General features: G+C 43.1%; 2 protein-coding genes across 11 annotated transcripts; one reads left to right on the top strand and one right to left on the bottom strand.

The window, feature by feature from the left end:
- Positions 1 to 180: 180 nt before the first annotated feature.
- On the top strand, positions 181 to 1,632 carry LOC139929786 (methyltransferase-like 26 B). Its single transcript, XM_071922796.2, has 6 exons — positions 181 to 380; positions 656 to 818; positions 1,058 to 1,117; positions 1,257 to 1,324; positions 1,419 to 1,497; positions 1,585 to 1,632. The coding sequence occupies exons 1-6, from the start codon at positions 181 to 183 to the stop codon at positions 1,630 to 1,632; spliced, it is 618 nt and encodes a 205-aa protein (XP_071778897.1).
- Positions 1,633 to 1,961: 329 nt separating this feature from the next.
- Positions 1,962 to 11,535, bottom strand: hgs (hepatocyte growth factor-regulated tyrosine kinase substrate). 10 transcript variants are annotated; one of them, XM_071922805.2, is made up of 20 exons: positions 11,399 to 11,535; positions 10,195 to 10,279; positions 9,954 to 10,029; positions 9,609 to 9,701; positions 8,549 to 8,672; positions 8,064 to 8,116; positions 7,899 to 7,967; positions 7,637 to 7,761; positions 7,014 to 7,143; positions 6,400 to 6,498; positions 6,217 to 6,312; positions 6,020 to 6,058; positions 5,764 to 5,928; positions 5,434 to 5,647; positions 5,167 to 5,339; positions 4,928 to 5,068; positions 4,416 to 4,593; positions 4,061 to 4,194; positions 3,755 to 3,940; positions 1,962 to 3,475 (listed from the first exon to the last, which is right to left on the bottom strand). In XM_071922805.2, the coding sequence occupies exons 1-20, from the start codon at positions 11,433 to 11,435 to the stop codon at positions 3,380 to 3,382; spliced, it is 2,313 nt and encodes a 770-aa protein (XP_071778906.1). In that variant the 5' UTR covers positions 11,436 to 11,535; the 3' UTR covers positions 1,962 to 3,379. The 10 variants fall into 10 exon arrangements, with proteins under 10 accessions (XP_071778906.1, XP_071778908.1, XP_071778909.1 ...); XM_071922807.2 differs by having other exon boundaries at positions 5,434 to 5,644; XM_071922808.2 differs by having other exon boundaries at positions 7,032 to 7,143.
- Positions 11,536 to 13,446: the final 1,911 nt, after the last annotated feature.

Below are 13,446 nucleotides of genomic sequence, written 5' to 3'. Positions count from 1 at the left end.
TGCCATTTCCCTTGCTTCTGTCAACCAGCACAAGAGTAGGTATGAGGGATTCTCTGGGAAAGAAAGTCAGCTCAAACTGGTCAGACAAACCTCTTTGTGTTATGTTTATGAGTAGCCTGGATCACACAGGATGACACGGTAACATGTTTCTCTCCTCCCTCCTCCCTCCTCCTCCAGACCATGCTGGTGTCTCCTCTGGCAGAGAGGAACTGGGCCGGTCTGTGTTCGGTGCTGGAGGATGTGCTGGAGGACCAGTCCCACAGGGAGCTGTTTGGCTTGGAGCTGGGCTCTGGCACCGGGCAGCATGTGATACACTTTTCCCGGAAGATTCCCTTCATCACCTGGCAGCCGTCAGACATCAAGGAGGAGTGTCGTGACAGGTGGGTGCACTGCAGCCTCTTCTCTGGTTTTAGAAGAGAGGTTTTCAATACCCAGACTCATTTACCAATGTATTAATGAGCCAAAAGAATGTCCACACAGTAGCTTTCTTTCTTTCAGTCCATTATTTGACAGTAAGCATGCATTCATGGACAGAATATTTACCAGTTTATACAGTAGTACATGAATATGTAATACCAGCAAGTGGTTTATACATATTAGACTCTATATAAAGTTGAAAAAAATGTCAGGTTAACACTGTATGATTGCCTTACAGCATCAAGGCCTACATTGTTGCAAGTAAAGCAAAGACTGTGCTGCAGCCGGTTCACCTGGATGCCAGCGAGCCCTGGGAGAAATGGGCAGGCCTTCCTCGCAACTCCTGTGATGTTGTTATTGCCATCAACTTACTGCAGTACAGCTCCTTCACAACAGCAGAGGTACACACCTGCTCATCTTGAAAATACAACTATGGATGCTGAGTTAAATTGCTGAGTGAGTAATTCACGCTGAAGTAAATAAATACTATAATACTGCTGCATGGGTTTGTTTGTGAAACCAGTGAGCGTAAAACAATGAATGTTTGTCTCTGAAATATTTGTTATGTGTTATATATAAGTTGTGTTGTGTGTAAGTTGTGTTATGTGTTTAATATTGAACTTTTTGATCATATTCCAAGGGTGTTTTCAGCGGAGCAGGTCAGATCCTCAGACAAAATGGCCTTTTGCTAACATATGGGGTATGTACCTAGTTTCAAGTTTATCAATGCACACACACATAGCAGTCATCATATAGAGGAAAGTGTGATACTATGAGACTGCAGGCTATATAAACCGATACATACTCTTCCTTCAATAACATCCCAAAATACCTTACAGGCGTATGCCATCAATGGCATCATTACACCAAGCTGTAATGAAGACCTGGATGCGGAGATACGGAAAATGTGAGTGTGGCAGTCACAGTCACTAATACACAACAGAACAATATGCGTCTGGTCTCCATAGTCACCTCTGTAACTCTATATCACTATCACACAGGAACCCGGAGTGGGGCCTTCCAGACATAGATGTGCTGAGGCAGCTGGCCTATGGGAATGGGATGCGTATGGAGAGGATGGTGAGTCACTCAGCCGGAGTTTGGTGGGTTTTGTAGCTTAATAGTTACAATATACCTTAGTTTAATTCAACACTGTTTCATTTCCAGATTGAGATGGAAGAATACAACAAATGCCTCATCTTCAGAAAACTTTAAAGAAGCCAAAGAGTCAATGGGAGTTAATAAAACACGTAATATTCTACTGTACAAAGTGCAAGGGCAAACTGAGTGTAGCGTCTTGGCAGGGACTTTGGATATTTAAATACATATTGTGGTTCATTGTGATATTTTTGTCTAATACCCAATTGTAAGTTAAATGTTAAAACGTATTGTTCTGGCCTTATATTCATATAGAAACATGTATAAATGTAAACTGATGATGTAAAAACACTGTAGTCACATGAATAAAGGTTGTAATTATACCGTACACCTCTTTATTTACAAGGAAGGGTATGGGGGAAAAAAACAAAACAGGATTAAGCAAGTGGACAATAAGAACCAGATATTTATTAAATATAATCTTAAAATTACTTTAAAGTCAGACAGATCAGTATGATGGAATAAAGAACATCACAGATGGCAATTTAAGGGTTACAGATGTCACTGATTGGGTGTATGTTACATAACATGCGGCACATCATGTTCGTTCTGCCAAGCATTTTCACGTTTCTAAAGAGAGTCCGGCACACTTTCGGAAAGAGCATCCACCTGTACTTACTCTGTAGAGAACCTCATCTATGGCACAGTAACAGCCAAATGCACTGAGGACTGGGCACCTGCAGGTAATTTTAGGTAAAGGCCCTACACTTGCTATCAGTTGATTTATGTCTTGTCATGACAAAGTACTTTATTTTAGGCGACGCAAGTCATTTCAATAAAGAGACGCAGGATGCCATTAGAGTTGCTGGGTGTAGTGGATTGTGGCTTTAGTATCTGTATACTGTCACTAGTTGTTTTACTTCAATAATCTATATCCTATTTAAGTATATTTAGTGAGGATTAAATGACCGTCCAGCTACTTTTGTAACAACCCTCCCAAAATGTACAATCCCTGCCACCCATTTTATCAGCTCAAAACCTACATAGAGACACCCAATATTCCAAGCAGTGCACAACAAAGAAATGCCAAAAGCGAATGACCCTACTTTGCGTATGTGTCAGTGTGTGTGTGTGTGTGTGAGGGGGCGGAATAGAGAACTACAATTGGAATGTCAAATTGTGAACCTGATGGAGATGTGGGTTAATGCGTTCTATGTCAGCCGTTTTGACTGTGCCTCCTCTCCCCAGACGTCACTCTTTATCCACACACCCACAGTCTCTTACACAAAGCACATACAGATGTCGCTCAATCACCGCCAAAAGTCTCAGGATGAGTCGCAATACTCACTTCCATTCCAGAAAATAATTACAATTTAAACACATGCAAATTTTGCTTTAGAAAAATATGAGACAAAGGATGGTTACGTCTTGTCTTTTTTTTTCTCCTCAATTCGTATCATATTTTCTGACTCATTTTTAACTCTAATACCACGGACTATGTTTTTTGAGCTTCAGTAATTTGTTTAATAAGGAAATACTACATACATATCAGAGGACCAAGATGGAAAGAGGGAGGAAGAGAGTTGAAAGGGTTTGGGTTATGGTGCCCTCCCTCGCCCGCCTAATTCCCCATTCACATGCTCTCCTTCGGTGGGAAAAAAGGGGCTGGCAAGGAGGGCAACAGTTCTGCAACATCATCACAATATTTTCACATTGCCACAACATCACAGCGAGGAGGAGGGTGGGAAGCATGTGTGTTTCCAGAGGGGATCCTCAAGAGTCCAGGGAGGGAGAGAGGGGGAGAGACCAGAGGAGGAGAAAGGAAGAGGGTGTAGTGTGTTAAGACCCTGCAGCGTGCGAGCGTTCAGTCGAAGGAGATGAGCTGTGCCTCTGCGCTGCCCGGGACGGCCTGAGGGGGCTGCTGCTGAGCCTGCTGCTGCGGGCCACCAGGGGGAGCCATCTGCCGCAGAGGAATGCACAGGTAAAAACAGGAAGATTAGTGAGGATCGAGATGAGAATAACCTGCATGCTGTGGAAGGCAAAGATAAGGATAGTAATGATGAAAGTAAGTGGAACTTCATTGATCAGTCTAGCAGACAGCTTAGCTGTTTTAACATTGCACCTTTCATTGTGAATATGGCTTAAAGTAAAAGAAGGTCCTCATTAGAATCCTACTTTAAAAAGGCTTTCTTACTGCCTATTACTGGAAAAGGGGAGAAAAAGAGAGTAAGTGACTGACCTGCTGGTACATGGGCTGCTGGCCTGGCATGTAGGGCTGTTGAGGGGGCATATTGGGGTCCTGTCCTGGCAATGCTGACATCATGTTCTGCATGCTGTATGGCTGGTAGCCCATGTAGCCCATACCGTTGGTGGGGGCTGCCTGGGACATGGGGGGCATACTCTGGGGGGCCTGGGAGACCACATTCTGCACAGAATAAACACAAAAGGAATTTGGATATTGCTTTCCTTCATCATTTTAATACTACCTACAGACACAAGTAGTGAACAGAAAGTGACAGTGGGCTGCATGGCCAGCCGATCGTACCTGGTAGCCCTGTGTGGGCGTGGGCTGGTAGTTGGAGTAGGCTGGACTAGTGGTGGGAGGGGCCTGGCCGGGAGGGGGAGGCTGCCCATTGGTGCCTGCAGCCTGGTACATGTACGCATTAACCATATTGGGATCTAGAGGAAGGAAGGACAAACAGAAGGACAAACAGTCACACATGGGAAGACACATGAATGAAAATATCCCATTATTAGGTCAAATGTGTGGTTTCATGACTGAATATAATATATACAAATAACAGTATGTTTTCCAGCTCTGAGGCAATTATGAGTATTTCAAACTTTCTGTCCAACTTTCCAGTTTATCTTCCCATTTACTCCCTTGTTGGCCTCCTCACCTGTGGCGGGCATGGCTTGGTACTGCCCAGGTGCAGTCTGCCCCGGCGGGTTCATATAGACGTTGTGCATAGGCGAGCCCTCCACGGAGCCAGCAGGGCTGAAGGTGCCTGGGTAGGTGGGTGGAGCACCAGGCTGGTACACCACCCCTCCTGACACGTTGGGAGGCAAGGACTGCATCTGCACCACAGCACATACAGCAAATACATTATCAAGCGTTGATTAGAAAAGACTCCATTCTAAATTGCTGATTGGAATCCCAACGCTCTCAATTTAATGCTGTAGATCAATGGTTCTCAACCATGTGCCATTGAGGCCCAAGAGTCTGCAGGTTTTCATTCCAACCATTCACTACACCAGGTGATTTAACTGAGAAGTTCCTCGCTCTGATTAAAGGTGTGCAATTCAGTGAAATCAGCTAGACTGACAGCTGATGGTGGAACATGCAGAAGCACTGCAGCTGGTCCGATTAGCAGAATGATGAGAGTGGCAGGAGAAAGTATTCAGTGTGTACCTGGGCGTAGGGCAGAGGGAAAGCAGGCATTTGGGCCCTCATCTGGATTGTGTGTTTCTGCTGCTCCAGACGCATCTGCCTCTCCTTCTCCTGCTCCTGGAGGCGCTGAATGGCCAGCTGCCTTTGCATCTCCAAGTACTCCTGAAATACAAAACACAAAACAAACACTCTGTCAGTCACTCTGGCAACACACAATGTATCAATATCTGCATTCTCATTGGAGGGCTTTGTGTCACTACCTGTTTCTTCTGCCTCATGATCTCCAGTTTTTGTGCCAGCTGGATCTGCCTCTGTCTCTCCGCTTCTTCTGCGGCACGGCGCAGCTTCTCTCTGTGCTCGTCCCGAAGGGCGTTGAGGGCCGCCCGAGCATCGCGCACCTGAGCCAGCTTGTCCTGCAGCCCCTCATAGTACACTGCCAACAACACATAGGGCATGACAGTTCAGAGACTGGACACACAGGGAGACAGACATGCGTGAGTAAACAAACACACACAGCTAACACTCACATCTCTTCTCATCCAGCTGGTTGAGGATGTCCAGCAGCTGTGGATGCATGTTGTTGATGGACTGGAAGAGGGAGAGCACGGCACTGTCGTTGGTGATGCTGCGCCCACGCATGTGGTTGCTCTTCATGCGGTTGAGGAAGGTGGTGACAGCGTTCTGCAGAGCCTTCAGGAACTGCTCATGGTTCTCCTCTGACTCCCCGTTCTGGTACTGCTGCTGGAAGGGGGGGACAAGAGGGAAGCAAAGTGTGGAGTGTCATTTGTTGTTTGCCCACTCCAGTTCAGCTATACAAAATACCATCTTTGTGCCTTTAGTGCATAGATTCAACATACCTCCACTATGTTGACTGGCTGGACAGGGACATGAGTTTCCACTGGCTGACTGATTGGCGGCAGGGGCTCAGCCAATGGCACAGGGGCAGGGGCAGAAGGGGTGGGACTCTTGCGAGCCTCTTCCTGTTTCTTCTCCCAGTATGTTCTGTTCAGGTAACGGGCCAGCTGGAATGAGGTAACACATTCATATTAGTATGCTGTAGCATTTCCATTAGACTACAATAATGCAGACATTTAAGAAGAGCATGGTATGTACCTCTGGGTCCACATCTTCAGCTGATGGAGCAGAAGAGTTCTGGGGAGAGCATACAGTACATATTGCTCAATAATAAAACAACATATTTCAATTAACTGCTAAATAATGACATAACCTTTGAATTACGGAAAACACACAGGTCTGGCCGTGTAATTAATTTAGTTCTCCAGAGGGAACGGGACCATGAGAGGTCTTACCACGGGGGAAGAGTAGAGGGTGCTGACTGGTGGTGCTGAGGAAGTCACTGGGGTCGGCTCAGCTTTGGGATACACAGAGTACGAGTTCTTCTGCCTCTGTAAATACACACACACCCATGCATCAGTTTCTCCATATACATAAGTTGTAAAAACACAAAGATAATTTTCAGCTGTGCAACCCACCATCCTCTCCTTCTCCTCAGCCTCGCTTTGGGACAGGGCAATGGCCAGCTGTAGCTCCTCCTCCTCCTGCAGCGCAGCCTCATCTCTTTTCGGGGGCATCTGGTGGGACAGGGGCGCAATGGTGAGATCCAGGGAGGGAAAGGGGACCACAGTGGGAAAACCCGCACGGATGGGTAAGCAGGGCAGTGGTGAAGGATACAAATGATCTTCCAATATAGAACAGGGTGAAGCCAACAGGATCATGAAAGCACACACAATCAAGTGTGTTTTCCTAATGAGGAATCTAAAGAGCAGACGGCATTCCTCAACACATTTCTTTCATCCATGAGCCTTAACAATTCACAATCAACCTGCATCAAAAATGGTTACCAATAGCACGGTTCCTACACCTTTTCAGTTTCAAAATTACTACTTTTCAAAATGACAAAATTAATACATATATATATATACTAGTACTAATATGCTAACAGTGGTCGAGTAATATGACCGTCAACTAGGCCATATACTACATTTGGCTATAACTGAAGATTATTATTTACAACCACAAATATCACAACATTTCATATGACAGTGGGTCTAAGTACATAAAAGTGAGTAGCCATAGTTCTGCTTACTGATTCGTGGACCACTACCTGAGACTGCTGGGACAGAGGGCTGGTCAGGTACTCTGGAGGCAGCTCAGCAGGGCCTGCGGATGGGGCTTTCCCTTCTGCTTTCCTAGGTGGAGGAGAGAGGGAGGGGTGGCTGGTGAGGAAAAGGGATCAGGGAGGACAAACAATCTGGTGAATCAGCAGAGGAGCAAAAGCTGTACATCAATAACGCTACAAAAAAACAAGCAATGCATCCATACAAATTCAGGTACAAAGCATGAATAAGGGTGAGCAATGCAAACATCATCAGGCACAGAGTGACATACGTTTTGACAAGGCAATGCATGAAATCATTAGCTCTAACGCAAACAGTGATGGATGCTTACAGTCATCAAGCATAGAAGCTAACAGCCTAAAACCAATGCATACTGAGGCTCGACATAACAGTTTTGAGCAGGGTGAAGTATTTAAGTGACAAGCGAGAGTATAATTACATTCCCAGGAATATAATACTGAGGCATATGAGAGTAGACGTCTAGCTCACGTTGCAGGAACAGATGTACTATCCAAAACTAACATACTTTTACACTTACAGACTGGAATTCAAGCTAGTTCTGGCTGTTCCATTTTCAGGTCTGGGCACTCACTTGTTTAGGAGCTCAAAGCAGGGCTCGCAGACACGCACTTCCTTCTCAATGCCAAACTTCGGGATGGTGGAGTACTTAGACGAGCATTTGCCACAGAAAATCTGGCCACAGGCTCGGCAATGGTGCTGGAAAAGCAAAGAAAAGAAAACGTGGTCAAGTACACATGCACTAGAACAGACAGACAACCCATAAACTGTGTTACTCAATAAAGGAAACCATAAATTGTCTCCTAGCGGCCCAGTTTCAGGAAAGCCCAGCCTACCTTTCTTGTCATAACACCAAACTGAACTCTGCACCGGTGGCACTCCTCAGCATCAACCCAGTCCGGAGCCTGGATAAGGCACAGAGAAATGACATATCTCACTATAGACATTACCCAATTAATAAACCTAACCCAACTTCAGTGATGCAAGAAAAAAAAACTCACTCTCTCAGCTGCAAACATTGCATCACTCTCCTTAAACTCCGGAAACACATGACCTGTGAGGAAAGAAAAGGAAAAAGCAGCCATTGAAAATACGCTAGTAGTGAAACAATTAATGAACAGTAGGTAATATGTAATGATGTGTAATGATTGTGTAACATAAAGCACAGGTTTACAGTATGTGTTTTTTGATTTACACGCCATTTCCACAATGCACAGTGACATGTCTAGGATCTCCATGTTGGAATTTGAATATTTTCTGTGAATAAGCTGATTTCATTATTCAAAGTCTTGATTTGGTTGCCTTAAATCAACACTTGGGACAAACAGGGCCAGGAAATGTGTAACTGGGTCATTATCCCTTCAAAAACCCCTAGATTTTCAGTACAGGCTAGCTTGACAGTAAACAATAGACTGTTACTTCATTCGTGAATGGAAAGAACAAAAAAATGAACATAATTCTGTATCTTTTTCCAAAATCCTCTTACCTTCCACCTTCATGATCTGGTACGTGTCTTGGACCACCTTGTACTTGGGCTCATTGCGGAAGGCGTGGGCCCAGGCTTGGATCAGGTACAAGATCTTATTTCTGACATTTGGCTCCGTCTGCTTCTGGGGGTAATCGAGTACACCACAATGAATACACTGTGTATCTTTGCACCTAAATGGTCAAGTCCTTCTTTTATGTGTACATTTCTGACCCAACATGAGGCTGAAATGGCAGAATCATACAGCATTTGTTTTAGTGAGAAGAACTGAGGTGGGAAGTCCCTTGCTCTGCTCTGACCAAAAGAAAAAACAGCATGTGACAAGGCAATGACATCACCAGGAAGTCAGAACCAGCAACAGCTGCATGAGCCTGTGTCACATGATGAAGTGAAGATCCAATCAAATATTGCTAGGTCATACTGTAATGCAGCCAGCTGCCTGACAGCAGCAGTAAGTCATTATTGAGTCAAGAGAGAGAGAGAGCAGGAAAGGTGATGAGGTTTGCAGCCAAAATGCGGTCATACAAATCAAAATGCATACGACACGGACAACAGTAATAGAACACAGCGTTCTCAAGGAAGCTGATGTCTACGTGTCAGAGGTTGCAAATATTGTATCCAATCGGCGGGGAATGCTATTAGCTGAATGTCTGTAATGAAAGGACACTGGTGACTTTACCACTGGTCAAAACCTATGCAAATTTGTGGTTGGGACTTTGGAAGAACCGGATTATAGCAACTAAACTTGGGAACTGAATGGGATGAGGACATTACAGTTTATATACACTTATGTACTTCTATACACTCCTTTTTTAGATCTGCTCTGTTTTTGTGGGAATGCATTTGTATTATGTATTTTTATTTCTTTGTCTTGTATCCTTCCTCTTACTATTATTACTTTTCTTTTACTGCTGTGAAGCACATTGTAACTCTGTTTTGATAAGTGCTAAATAAGTGCTATATAAATAAAGTTATTATTTATTATTATTATTATTATTATCATCGGATGTTGAAGGGAGTAGGGAGTGGATGGTACAGAGACGAACAAAACGAAGGTCACCTTAAGTAGATCCTTCAGTTCCTCCATGGTTTGTTTACTGGCCACCTCATCATGGACGGTCTGGCCACAGTTCTTCACTACTGACTCCAGGACCTGGAGGGTGATGGCACATTAGTTTCTATTACACCTATCATGATATACATTGTACAGGCTGATAGTAGCCTGCTCCCAATAAGAGGTTAATGGCATTGTGACAAAATAGCGCATTTTTGGAGCAGAAACAAATCAACAGAAAAATAAACAGATCATCAAATGTATGTAGGTATCCGGTTACTAATAAGGTTCAGTGATTTTTATAAGAGCTGAGTGATGACTTGTCTGCTCATTTTCCACTGTATATCCTACCTCAAGTGCATAGAGGGCCACATGTGGATTTTTGTCATTCAACTTCTTCTTAATGGCACCAATTGCATATTTAGCTCTGCAAGGACAAAAAGAAACATTGGTCTGAGAGAGTCCGGGTGATACATTCAGTGGGATGTAGGCCTAGATGTTCTTACTTACAAAAAATGTTTAAATGTTTAGAGTTATTTTCAAGCTCAACAGCTAGGGACATGGATGTAGAGAAGTGGGCAGGATCACTCACTGTGTGTCTCCTTGTCGAATGAGATCACAGATCTGCAGAATGGATTCCCAGTCTGTTTCCAGCAGCAGCTGACTGGTGGCTTTATCTGCAGTAGTTGAGGGAAAACAGCATCTTAAAGCTTAAGTCTATAACAACATCCATCCAATATCTACTGAAAGCTACTACAGCACAATAGATATCCTACCTCCTGGTCTAATTATAGGCCTAGACTTGTGTGACTAGCTTTATGAAAAGCATGTTGGCCCGGGCCTAATGTATATTTAGCTTAGGTCTGTGTCTTTCTCTTAGTGTAGGCCAGGGTTCTTTTGATTTCTCATAAAAACTAAGACAATCACTTTCCCTCACACTAATAATTTTATTTTTACTATGTCATAACAACAGACAGTTCTCGCTATGACTGAGAAATGATTTAAGTGGATCCAGGTTCTTTGTAAATATGCAGACAGTAGTTTGAACTAAAATCATTTTTAGTAATTGAGTCATTTAAGAAACCACCTAGGCCCAGTGGAGGACACAGTTTCGATTACTACTCGATTTTTTTCTGGTTGAGAGGAGAGACGCTTATGGGATGATGTTTATTATTGACTAGGGTTAGCTAGCCACTTAGCTTTGCTAACTACAACTTTGTCAAAGATTTACTGCCCAGTGTACGCTGATCTTACACGAATGTATGCAGATAACATCAGGAATTACCAGATCCGTCGTGTAGTTAATCAACATGTAAATAGTTATTTAGCCAGTTTTAGGAAGCCGGCTAAAAATAAAACAAAACACAGCGCTTCAAACTAAGTGTCTTGCTAGTAAATAACAACGTTGTCCTCAGCTGCCTGGTTTTCTTGGATAACACAACCATGTCATAGTGACACTGTTGGTGTGAACTAACGTAAACTCACTGTCTACCCAGCTAGAACAACAGAGTTTTAAGGCAAGTTTATACTGGCTACACCTAATACCACAACGATAACATAAGGATAAAGACATAAAAACAAGGGCAAACAATCCTGTATTCGCTACTCAATCCGTTTTATAAATTGAGATAGCTAACTTGGGCCTCCAAACAAAGGTAGCAAACAGGCTAGCATGCTAAAATTAGCTGGCCTGAGAGCCACAGCCCAAGCGTCTGTCAAAACAATACGTTGAAAAACATCGCACTTTGACCGATAACGAATAAACTATTAAGCCGTCGAATATACTTGTATCTTACCCAGAAGCCTCTCAAATGTACCTCCACCTTTCCCCATATTAGATTCAAAGTGTCCAACTAGCTGACGAGGCGTGTTATTTGGCCAACCGAGCCTGTTATTTTCACCGCTGAGGTTAGCTCGATATCTCCGTTAGCCACCTAGCCTCAGAGCCACAGCTGTACAGCTCTTCCTGCTTCCCACTTCCGCTGTGGAAACAGCCAGACAGAGTTACAGCGGTTTGGCCCCCTCTAGCGAATGATGAGGTACTGACAACCTGACTGAGAAGTGACTTGTTGGCAGTGATCATTAAAGAGTTTAAGACGGGCACCAAATCATGGCTGCCCAAACCTCTAAGCCATGGATGGACCCTCAGTTGTGCCAAAGGTTTATCTCAGCGAATGGGACTTTATCAGAGAGGGTTTTGTTCTTAAATCAGATTTATTCCAGAATTCCATAATTGTAGGTGGGATAAGAGCGAGAAGTGAAATCTGTGATCAGAATAGTCTGTTGGTATATTCTGTCAATGTGTACATTTCTACAGAATAGATGAAAACTATTCTTCATCTTGTGAGGGACCTCCTGGGACCGTTAAACCGTTTAGTTCCTGATCATACTTTGGCAACCACTGTTCTAAATGACAATTCTGATGATTTGTTTCTTCTTTTTTAATGTCTGATCATTTGCTTCTATAGCCAAATGTCCATAGTTTAATGAAAGTAACCTTTCATGCCACCTTGTCTTTTGAAATCTTAAATTGCGAGTTTTCTCAGATTGATTTTTAACTTTCCCTGTAGGTATAGCCACCCAGTTTCAAATGCTACCTCTCAAACATTATAGTTTGCAATGTACAGAGGCTTTTTGATATCGGCTACTCTCTAAATCTTCAATGTATTAGGTAATTTATGTCAAATATTAGGCGGCAAAATCAAAAGTCATCACCTAATATTTTTTTGTATATATGTTTGTATATTTCCACCTGATAAAGTTTCTTTTTGACTGGAGGAAAAAATATCCCCTGAATTCTTACCAGAAATGTTCCTTAATTGCCAGCTTTGGTGAGCTGTGCAGTTTGAAATCAGTAAATCACTTTGGTTTCCCACCTTTAAAATGTCTTGTGACTCCCATAGGGTCCAGCATGGCAGCAGGGTGAAGAGAAAAGAGACTTTACCTGTGGGAATCAATAAGGTATCACACAAATAATAACTTCCTATTCGTTGCTGAAGATAGCTTTGTTGTGAAAGATTTCAGTATGCATCAGTATTATGCATCAGTATGCAATATTTTCATTGTTACACCTGCATACAAGAAATAATAATCTGTTTGATGAATTGCTATTAGGCTCATGGTATATCGTTAGTACATTAACCCTGTTTAAAGCGATTTAAAACTGCTGCGCTGCTTATTTATCACCTAAACAGTGTACTTGTCTTGCTCTATATATTCCTCATTACAATTATACAATGAAACATCACAAACTGCCTGACTGTATTCATGGCATTACTCTACTACCAACATTGATATAGGCCATATACTTAGGTCATATATATGAGTCACTACCTGGCACTTGCAACACTGTTGTCCATTGTTACTGTGCTGCTGTAATGCTCTGTAAAGTGGCATTGTGTTGCTCTGTCCTCAGCTGTTACGGATAGACAGTGAAGAAAGGGAGGGAGCCAAGTATGCTCTCACCATTATGGTCCAATTTACTGTTTACAGCAGATGGAAAGCAGGCAGCAGTAAATAGTTTCTGATGTCTGCAATTTAAGAAATTTAACTTGGACATTCACAACACCAGGTCCACATGTACCTGAAACCCAAGGCTCTTGATAGTTCACATTAATTCACAGGAATGGTTTTTATAAGACCAAGGCTCTATGGAAGGCCATTTAAGTCAAAGTAATGGAGTCAGAGAATCTGAGGGATCTGCACAATGTCTCATGAATAAATATATGCTTTCATACTGAGGCTTGTAACATCCCACATTACATGCTTGCACACACACACACACACACACACACACACACACACACACACACACACACAGAGACAGAGACACAGATAGGCACAC

The sequence above is a fragment of the Centroberyx gerrardi genome, chromosome 7 (genome assembly GCF_048128805.1).
Source record: "Centroberyx gerrardi isolate f3 chromosome 7, fCenGer3.hap1.cur.20231027, whole genome shotgun sequence".
Lineage (NCBI taxonomy): Eukaryota > Metazoa > Chordata > Actinopteri > Beryciformes > Berycidae > Centroberyx > Centroberyx gerrardi.
This window is presented reverse-complemented; position numbering and strand designations above follow the sequence as displayed.